The 11,429-nt window shown below is 34.4% G+C and overlaps 1 protein-coding gene across 1 annotated transcript; it reads left to right on the forward strand.

Annotated features, from left to right (window-relative positions):
• Window positions 1-2,535: 2,535 nt before the first annotated feature.
• Window positions 2,536-7,173, forward strand: LOC678666 (insulin-like growth factor I; the record flags this gene model as incomplete). Its single annotated transcript, NM_001303149.1, is given in 2 exon segments — window positions 2,536-2,742; window positions 7,012-7,173. Coding segments are annotated over 2 exon segments (225 nt in total), but the record flags the coding sequence as incomplete, so codon positions are not given.
• Window positions 7,174-11,429: the final 4,256 nt, after the last annotated feature.

Below are 11,429 nucleotides of genomic sequence, written 5' to 3' on the forward strand. Positions count from 1 at the left end.
AGATGTTACATTGCTCCATGTTACTGTTAAGAAGCCAAAGATATTCAGGCTATTGTCTTCTGATTTAGAGTAATTCTGCTTAGTCCAATTGAATTTTTTTTCTGAGTATTTTTATGACTACCATACATTACGGAGTTTACAGGTGCATTTTATTCAAAGGTGTATATATAACTGCAACTAGTCGTTAAGAAGTAAATCATACAGTAATTTATTCTAAATGGTTTATTACCTAAAAGGTTTTTAACAGGAATAAATGAAAAAGTCTCTAGTAATTAGCAGACTGCTATACTGAGTAAAATAAATGATCAGAAGAGAAGCTGTATTTTAGGAGAGTAGTGATCCCCAGACAAATATGTCCTAAGGAATGTTTTATTTCCTAGGAAAAAAATATGGAATGGATTGTAAGAAAAGTATCGCACTGTTTAACAGTAAGTCTAAAAAATTATTACAAAAAATCTGTCTTTGTTTTCTTGTCCTTTCACAAAATCACTTGAAAGTGACAAATAGATAGAAATGGAGTGCTTCCAAAGTTAAATTGTACAGCTGGAATGAAGATACAGAGTTCAGAATGGCTCTGTCGAAAGAAGAAGGATCAGTGCTATGGAGAGACACCACAAATGGCTACCATGAAAGACAAAAGTTCCACCTTCTGCTGTGTGTTGCTGTCATGATCAGCGGAGGCCTGGTAAAAAGCCAAGAAAGCCACCATGAGGAGTAAAATGAAGGTTTGAACCTTGGCAGTGGGGATGTGATAAATGTGCTGATTCCTTTTAATATTTAGGAAGATAAAGGAAGAAGTGCATGCACCCACCTACAATACTGCTCTTCTCACATTCTCCTATTAGGCTGGTGAAATAAGTGATATGTGTGCTGCAAGTTGGGGTATCTCTTGGGGTATCCTCAAGGCATATTTAGAATCATGCCACTGCTCAATGAACTCTGAATCACAGAGGAAATAATAAAATATGCCAGGATTACAAAATACCGTGCCTTCAGTATAAATGCGTATTGGTACACTTGAGATTGTGGTTGGTATTGCCTCAACTAAACAAAATTACCTGTGATTCTGCCATTATGCAAAATTAGAGGAAGCCCCTTCCAAGGAGTTAGCTTAGCTAACCCTAACCAGCTTAACATTACACAGAGCAGACTATTAGCCATTTATAGAGGATACTAATAACCAACTACACCCTTTCTGCCTGGCTAGTATGATATGGTTCAAAGTGAAAACTGAGGACCTGAAACAATATGATCTCAATTATTATTTTTAATAATATAGTACATCTAGCACCTCAACCGCAATGGTTTGTGACATATATTTGTTTGCAGTCTTGATTAATCCTCTACTTTTAAATGCCATCTTCCAAAATCAAAGGCTAACAAGTACAAACTGTATCCATAAAACAGCATCTCAATTTTATTCTCAATAGCTAAGTATTGAAATGCAAGCATACATTATAAATAGAAAAACAGCTGGCTTGGAGCACACTGCAAGCCACTAACACAGTTGAGGGATTTGAATGACATCATAACCCGTGAGAGCATGCTGCTGGCCAGCTGGTGTTATTTATAATATACTCATAATTGAGGAAGAATAAAAAGGCAAAAGTTAGGTATTTCAGAACTAACAAAGTTAAATTCTCTCTTTCCCAGTGTCACTTAAACTATTAAGAGTAATTATAAAAATTGCTACTAAAAAGGGGAAAATCGCCTTACAATTACAAGAGAGCATTTAAGATAAAAGTAAGAGAAGCCTTTCAAACTGGGCTACTTGAGTTACTACATTCATAGTACTGTAAATTCTAGGAAATTGTATGACTTCTGTGTGGTTGCTAAAGGATCACAGAGCTGTTTTGTCCTATTTACAAGCAGTGCTCAACAACTCTTTTACTTTTAGCAAATGACAAACTGCTATTTTAGGGTTAATAGCACAGAGAGTCAGTGGTTTTAATTGTTAGTCAGCATGTAGGCGTGCCAAGTTTAATAACATAAAGATGCACTTAAAACAAAGTAAACCGTCTGCCCATCTCTCTAGGTTAAAATAAATGAAATAAATAAAATACTTGTGTCTCTGCATGAATGAAATGTGCACAGATGTACACAGGAATATAAAGGTATACAGACGATGCCTTTACCTATGGAGGTTTTTGTCTATTTGAAAAGCAGACACATACACACAAAAATGCAAATGTACACATAGCCACCCGAAAGTTAACCAAAATACCTTCTCTTATTTTCCGTGGCAGCATAAGCTTTTTTGTCTGCTAACCCCTCAGTCACTAATTCACATTCTTTTAAAGGGGAAAAAATATGCTTCTGTGCTCTAGTTTTAAAATGCAAAGGTATGATGTTATTTGTCACCATGCCCAAAAAAGTCCTTACTCGGTAACTTTGCCAGAAGAGGGAGAGAGAGAGAAGGCAAATGCTCCCCCAGCTGTTTCCTGTCTACAGTGTCTGTGTAATGTAGATAAATGTGAGGATTTTCTCTAAATCCCTCTTCTGTTTGCTAAATCTCACTGTCACTGCTAAAATCAGAGCAGATAGAGCCTGCGCAATGGAATAAAGTCCTCAATATTGAAATGTGACATTGCTCTCAACATCTCACATCTCTCTGGATTTCTTTTTTCTCATCATTACTGCTAACAAATTCATTTCCAGACTTTGCACTTTTAAGAAGCAATGGAAAAAATCAACAGTCTTTCAACACAATTAGTTAAGTGCTGCTTTTGTGATTTCTTGAAGGTAAATCTTTATTACTATTTCAAATAATTTTTAGTTTTATTTTACTGTGTGTTGTCTGCTTCTGCTTTGAAGAGTATGTGCACTTTTCAATAGCATTATTTTAGTATTGAGAATTATTTCTAAATTGCTGAACATGCAATTTTATGTGATCTGGAAAATGGTTGTATGTAATAGTTGCAATTACATAGATAAGTATAAGGGTAAACTATTGCAGATACATGTCTTAAATATCACTTCTGTTCAGAGAACTTCACAATATTTCAGTTATGTCATTATTAAATAGTCCAACTACATCATTGTCTATATTGTTAATTAATGCTTCTGTACAAGAACTTTTAGCTGTTTTCTGCAGGTGCAGATTTTTATAGGAAAATGAACATTGTACACATGTTAAGTTTCTGTAGTTTTGTTAAACACAGAGATAAAATCTTCATGCTTTCACACAGAAACTTTTAAGGGATGTTGTCACTGCAGCAATTTTCTGGCAGCACTGTTGCATTTGCTTGTTTTTTTGCTTTCGTATGTTAAAAGTAAATGTGAAGTTCTGTTTGTTTTTTACATTAGAACCCAGCTGCAACTCTTGCTGACCTTGCATATTTGTATAGCTCAAGCAATTGTATATAAAGAAAATGGAAATTCTCCTACATGTTCTTCTCCAAGTTTTTTTTCTTGTAGGGAGGGCTGATTCATGAAAGTTTGCATATGAAGTTTCATGTTATGGCTCTAGAATTTCTAGTCATTAATATAAGCTGTCATTAGGTAAATTTGGCTTCAGTATGTGCATTGACCTCTGTTTCTGTCAATTGGCTCTTGTTCAACTTTCCATTATCAACAAATTTATATTCTTCAAGAACTTATTCTCTTTACTGGATTGAAGGCACACTTATGCAGTTGACAGAATTCTCTTGTTTTAATTGTTTAGGGCCTAATTATTTTTTTTTAGAGGGACTTACTCCCTTCCTTAATGTGATTCAGAAGAACAAGTATGTAAATTCAATGGATGAAACCATTCTCTTAATGTACAAATGGGCATCCTTTCCAGTCTACTTGAAAGGTGAAGATGTATTTTTTTTAAGTGTTGAGCAAAGCATTAAGAGACATAAAAGTAATGTGCTAGTTCTTCAGCTGATGCATCCTGCCAGGCTTCCTTGGAATCAATGGAGCATATTGATTTAGGTTAAGATGTAGCCCTGATTTTTTTAAAACAAAATTAGCAGTATTTAAACCTTGATCCATCCTGAAGTACATATGTTTAATATATAATAAATGCTAGGAAATACTGTTATTAAATGCTAATTGTAAACTTTTACTATGACTTGGTAATTAGATCCAAAAACTATGTAGCAAAATGAATATAACTTTTTTTCCTATAGCATATACTATCCATAAGAATTTTTTCTCACATCAAGATATTTATAATTATTATGAATGTCATTATGTTATTAAAATGACGAAGCATGTGAAGAACTCCTATGCACAAACTGTGCCAACTGATAACTTGTTAGAAGAAGTGGATTTATATAGAAGATTTAAGATGTAAAAGAGATGTAGAGTGTTCATATATGACATTCTTCTGTGGTGCCATTCTTCTGGACTATTAAAAGAGGAATGCAGCAAAAGCTGGTTATTTTACTGAAAAAAAAAAGAAAAGAGGAAATTCCAGCTGTGAAAATATGGTCAGTCATTCTATGCAACCAAAAGAAGTGTTTAACCAGGCTCATCCTGAACCTGTATTCAATTTCCAAATGTAATTAGATGCTTCAATAAACCCCACCCACATGCCAATGCATTTTCTTTTAAAGTCTCAACTTTCTAGTGAAACTGGGGACATTGTAAGAACTCTGACTGTTTGCAAAGGACCTGAAGCAATATTGGATTATAACTTTGTATTTTCTTAAGACTATTCTCCTTAGAAATAATGGGAACTGTGATTTAACTATGAACATATTGAATCAACTAATGTTGTATTTAATTAAATTGATGAAGTATAGTTAAAGTCTTAAGCTAGTTTTGGAATTAGTTTTGACACAACAGCATTTAATTAAAAAAGTAATTGAGTCCCAGAAACATGCTGATCTTTTCCCTCTCCCAAAGTTTTTACTTGTTTGCAAGTACTTGACTGCTTTTAAATTTGGAGATAAAGTGTAGAAATTCTCTGTGGTTTATACTGTGCAGCCTTTTTGGCCTCCAGTAAAGGAAAAACAGTAGATAATCTGTTTTGTTGTAGTCTAGAGCTGATATTTATCTTAAAATGTAACCCAGCTGAAAAGTCTTGAAAAATACAAAATTGTTAAATGTCTAAGATTTATATTTATTTCTGGACCAAATATTACACAAGAACAAACTGTTAAATACATAACGTTCTTGTATTTACAATGTCTTTCTGCCTTCTCAGCCTGTGTGCTAGACAGCTTTCTGCTTTACCTCTTCAGAACTAGGAACCATCTTAAACCACAGGTGCATAACATCAATCTTTAAAATTAAAAAATATGGCAAGGGAAAAAAGAAGTTCATGTTTTTAAGATATGGAATAATTACAGGAAAGAATGCCATGTGTTATCATTCATTTATAATTGACCTTCCTCCATCTGCCACTGAAGTCAGCAGATGTCCATGCATTAAAACTTGGTTTTTCCATGGCAAAGTTGGCTAAAGACTGTTGTGAATGGGAAAATAATTATTCTTTCTTTTCATGAGATAACCTGGGATTTAGATTTGCTTGTTATTTTCGCAGTGGAAATATTATCAGGAAAAACAGAGGGGTACGTTCTGACTTATTTATAGACTTTTTTCTTACTCAGCTTTGACTTAAGCTGAAATAGGGGACTCATCCAGCAAGATGCTAAGATCTCTTGCCAAGAAGAAAAGAATACTTACAAATTATTGACTTAAATGAGAGAAGGCTCAATATCCCACTGGATCAGCTCTCGTATGACCAGACAATAGAGAGTTTCGTCAGTTTTTCAGAAAAATAGTGAAAAAATAAGAGGAACAAATCCCTAAAAGAAATTTCAGGAAATACTACTTTTTTACTCCAATTGCTAATGTAAGGAAGTTTTAAGCCAAGGTTAACTGTACATAAAAGAAAGATTCATAACCTCTTACCTGACTGCAATGCTAAAATTAATCTTGCAATAGAATGAAATTAAATGCAGATTTACACCCTTTGAAGATAGCATTTTTGTCAAATGATCTAAATCAGGTCAGAAAATGCATTAAGGACATTCTTCACTGTTCTGATACTAAATAGAAATAGATTTTCCTAGGACTCAAAAAATGCTATGTTGAGTAAGATCTTCTGTTGATATTAAGTGACTCTAAAGGAAGTAGACAAAATGCAATTGTGCAAATTTACACCCACTGAGGATCAACCATACTTCAACCTTCAGTCTGGGAAAAAAAGACTTCGCATCCAAGTGTGAGGAAACATTCATCACCTGTATTTATACCTCATAGCCAAACCTGAACTAAGTAGATAGAGGAAGCATACCGGCTTCTGTATTTGTATCAAATACAAAAAAAAAAAATTCCTTCACGATTTCTCTTCTTAATTTTTGAATGTTTCCAAATGTTAACCTGCTTGTAACAGAAGACTGGAAGAATCATGGAATGTAGTCCCCTATTATAGAAGGTCCCATAGAATTTCTTCAGTAACTTCAGCAAGTTCTATCTTAAAACACTTTTTTTATTTTATCTTAATGTTTTCATTTGTAAAGTGTCTGGACAACCACAGAGTTCTAATAATTTATTTTTTTCCTCTTGGCCAAAATTTCCTTTCATCTAGTTAACAGCCGTTTATTCTTATGACAGCACTGTTGTTTTTAAGTTTATACAGCTCTTATATACCATTTCCACATGACCCAGTGCATTGACAGACAGCTGTTATTTTCCCTATTAGCCTACCTGGCCACAAACAAAACAGCATAAGGCTGTCCAATCTTCCATACCCTAACTATTCCAGGCTTCCTGAGTTTCTTCATCTTTCTGTAGTACTGTTCCATATCTTTCTCTAACAAGAGCAACTATTAATCATAATTCCTGCAAGGCTTTCTAACTACATGTGAGTGTGAACCAAGAATACTTGCTAGATTAAGTCATCAGTTTACCAAATGTGAAGTCTAGAATATGTAGATTGCAGCCTATTCTGATGCTGCATATATTGTCTAACAAATTACAGTACATATGCGCTATCAGTTTACACAGGTGCAGGATTCTTTTTTTTTAAGACTCTGTTGGGAAACTGACACAGTACTTTTCCTTCCTTGGCAGGTGAAGATGCACACTGTGTCCTACATTCATTTCTTCTACCTTGCCCTGTGTTTGCTTACCTTAACCAGTTCTGCTGCTGCTGGCCCAGAAACACTGTGTGGTGCTGAGCTGGTTGATGCTCTTCAGTTCGTATGTGGAGACAGAGGCTTCTACTTCAGTAAGTCAACCCTTACATTCAACTGCTAAGTTTTTCCGTGTCATCCATTAGAGTTTGCAACTGCTTTAAGCAAGCATAGGAATTATCCAACCAGGCTGCCAGGTACCACTAGTATCCTTGATCTCAGAGATGCCCAAGCCTTCAGTTAAGAATAGATATGTTCCTATATTCAGTTCTCTGAGATTTGATGAATTTTACTTTTCAGGCATATTATTGTTTTTAACTACTTACCAGCTGCTGCTATCACACCTGCTATGTTATTACTTTTACTGACCTGTCACTAAAAATAAGAGAATGAAAGGACACACTGGACCCAAGATATTCACAGGGCAGAACTGCATGTATCTATTATGTCAGACTATTCATAAACAGTTTAAGTACACATTGTATCATATTAAAAACACACAAATCTTCAACATCTGGTTGGAAAAAAAGGAAAAGCTGGAAGGCAGCAATCAGAAAGGTGCTGCATCCAAGTATCCACATGCTTCATAAGTTAAGTACAGGTGAAGGAAAATGCTTTCATGGTGAGATAATAAAGAATATTTCCAGTACAGATAATAGATAAAATTAAGTGTGTAACAGAGTGGATATATTAGTATTCAAGTAACTTTTTGGAGCAAAATCTATACTTGGAAAATAAACATCACAATACCTTTCTTTTGCTGTGCTTTAGTTTGTGCAAAGCTCTTAGTACCTCCTTAAAAGTGCCATCAAGATCAAGAATACACGACATGTAAATAATAGAAGTCTACTTCCAATTTTCAGCTCTTGCTACTCAAATGCCATAAGGTTAAGGAAACTTTTAGCAAGGGGTGTGTTCATTCTGAACTCATTCATGAATATATATAAATTCAAAACAGACATGAAGTTGTGCTTGTAGAGCCTCTGAAATTAGTGCTTACTTCTAACAAAATAATTTCTCAAACTATTCTTATCTGAAGTTACCTGTCTTTCAGGGCCTCAGTTCCCTTTCCAAACAAGGATATAACTAACAGAAGGAAATATGCAGTGGTTAGGCTGTAAAGACAAGAATCTAACTGAAGGTTGTTTTTATTTTCCAACATATTTTTAATATTCTTTGCAAAGTCTACAATTTTTTTAGAAACTTTTTCAATCCTTGTTTTATCCCAATAATTCTTGCCTTCCAAGATTTCACTTTCGTTTTTCTGATCAGTTTCTCCCTATACCATTCCTATTCATTTCTACTCATGGATTTATTGATTTCAAAATTTATCTCCTTGCTTGGAATAAAAATAGAACTGGGGAAATCCAGACTCTTGGACCTTGACTTGACAGAAAATCTGGACTTCCTCTACATACAAATTGCTGACATTTTCATTTTCTCCTTCAGATATTCATTAAAGTTTACCCTTTGAATCTGAAAGCCTTAGCTTCATATACACACAGTAATTCATTAAAGCACTCAGAAAGAAATTTTCATTTTTCTACCAGTTCTTTATTCGTTCACCTAGACACCGCAATCTATTACAATCATCAGCAGACAAGTTACTCTTAATGGACTATTTGAGTAGCATACATATGCTTTCTCTTTGTGATTTGAAGGAATTCAAAGGATGATTTTCTTATTCTCCTCTTTTTTCTACATCAAAAAACAATCAGCAGTTTATTTTATTGTTAGAACAGCATAGCTTTTATTTCTTTTTTTTTTAACTGTGTGTGGATCTTGGGCATTTTTCCAGTCATTTGGCACCCGGCAAAATGCTGCTTGTTCAGAGAACTATCACACTTGCTTGCTGAAAGAGTGGCTGCTACTGCCAAATAATCAGACAACATTTCTGTGCAATTATTGTGTTGCTCAAGGTAAAAATATATGTCAAATGCTAACTATCAGCAAAAAAAGAAAAAAAAAATTGCTTTCAATCTCAGTTGTTTTAAAATTACACAATCTGTTTCAAATCTCTAAAGTCCTTGAGCTAGAAGACCCTTTCTTTAAAATAACAGGATGGGTTTCAGAAGTTTTAAAGGAGTTCATAACCCTTGCAATCTTGAGTTTTGTCTGGCATCAGTAGAGGCTTCCTCTCTAGTTTTCTTTCTTGTGTGCTTACATTCTAAGTTTTCACTTGAAATTAGTATAACTGGTGACACCATTAAGTTCTACTTTATCTTGTGTGAAAGACTATGGAAGATTTTACAAATGAATAGCCAATGTGTTTTAGTAAAGTCTTACACTGTTGTAATTAAGAAATCACAACAAGAAATTTATAAAGTTAATACCTGGCCCTTGGGTGCCAACTAATGTGTATCCCATGCCTGACTCTACTACTGATTCATGAGGAAGCCATTTAATCTGTTTTAGTGTTCTTCCTCTTACTTATTAAAGTATAATAAAAAATATAGTGAGTTCTTTGGTAAAACAGCTTCAGAACCTCATATCAACTGTACTTCATATCAACTTTAATATGCAACATATTACTGTAAGTTTAAATGTTGCTCAATCTAACAGTACGTTTAAGAAGACTACATCATTTGCAGAAGTAAAAATGCAGTGAACTTTTTTTCTTTTACAGTGGACATCAATTTAAACTGTATTTTAAGCCCTCTATTCTCATCTTCTTGTTCCTTTACATAACATATAATCAATGATTATGTTTGACTTTAAATTGCTCACAAAATAGCTCTGAGGGAAGGTGGGAAGGTTTTCTTCACTAGAGACTTGAAATGTACTTTTTAGCTGAGGTGGATCTCCTGGTTCAGATTCAAGGTCAAAGCTTCTGACTATTCCTTGGAAATTGTGGGTAGAAATGAAGATAGAATTAATTGTGATACTATATGTTGAAAGACTACTCCACAACCATATAATGACATCTACTGCTAGGACTGGAATAAAGTTTTTTTCTTTGTATACTCTGCTCATGAAAACTAACTTCCTAGTTGTAAAATCAAATTCATTACAGCTTCTGAAGAGATGATTGAACTGCTTACCACACACGGAGACAAGTACTGACTTCAAGAGGAAGTCAAAAGATGTTTCTAAAAGTCATGTTTTTTAAAAGGTGGATTAGCAAGGAGTATTTTTTTTAAGTTATTTTGGGGAGAACACTGCACAAATTCTGAAGTAGAGTATCTGTTTTTTCCCTCAGTCACCCCAGCCAGAACTGTTTCTTGAGCAGATTCTTCCCTATTATGATTCACTAGTGAAGTTTGTTGCCATCTTGTGTCTAGCAATGTCTTTCTAGTTGAACTTCTGGAACTTCTGTTGAAGTTCCCATGCACCACACTATACTAGGAGAAGTCAACAAACAGGGAGCCTGGCCACAGCTTGCTATTCCTTGGAGCTGAACCACCGAAAGAAAACAAATAGCTAGATACAACCTAGATATAATTTTCAATTAACATTTCTCAGTTCTCAAAAGCTCTGTGTTTAATAGTCATGAAGCAAAATGGGATGCCCATTGTGTTTATTTGAACATTAGTGCCTAGAAAGGTCTACTGTGCCATTACAAAACAATGCTGAAGTTAAATACGTAGGAAAAACTGAAAGTACTGAAAGAATTAGGGGAAATGTACAGAAAACATAACCCAGGAGGGGGAAAATTCTGTTTGAAATAGTTCAGTCTTATCACAAGCATTTACTTCTTACAATAGTTAAAAAATAAAACAAAATATTCTTTTTTTTTCATTTTAGTTGAATTTGATTGAATTTGATGGACAAACATTCATTCTAGCTCATGTTGTCTTCTAAGCAATAAAACGAAAAACAAAACCACAAAAAAACCAGCAAGTGCACTTTGCTCTAAGAAGAAAATACTATATTCTCTTTTCATCTAGTTTCTTCTCTTTTGAAAATATGCATTTTCCTTTCCCATTACATGGATAGTAGTTTGGCTAACAGTATATGCAAATGCCAATAAAGAAGTAGCTTGCTTATTTCTTTGGATACTTTCGATCGTTCCAACCTCTAAAGCCCAATTTCAATGACAGCAGTAATTTGGAGCTGAAGCACAGAGTATCAACTTCAAGAATAAAAATCAGTCTCCTGAATCTACTAAAGCATCATTTGCACAGAAAAGGAGTAACTGAATTTAGAAATCTGACAGCACATAGTTTGTCTCATATTCTTCAGAGAATGGAGAATGACCTAGCACAGGCTTCTATATTACAAGTGTGAATCTTTAACTACTCCATATCTGTAGGAACAGTGAGTCACTAGCTCCTCTGTGTGTCCCTGATTGAAAGAAACTGAGATGTTACCAGAACAGGAATGAAGTGCTGAAAAGTTGTGGTGGACATAGAGCTC

Source organism: Meleagris gallopavo, chromosome 1 (assembly GCF_000146605.3).
Source record: "Meleagris gallopavo isolate NT-WF06-2002-E0010 breed Aviagen turkey brand Nicholas breeding stock chromosome 1, Turkey_5.1, whole genome shotgun sequence".
NCBI classification, from domain to species: domain Eukaryota; kingdom Metazoa; phylum Chordata; class Aves; order Galliformes; family Phasianidae; genus Meleagris; species Meleagris gallopavo.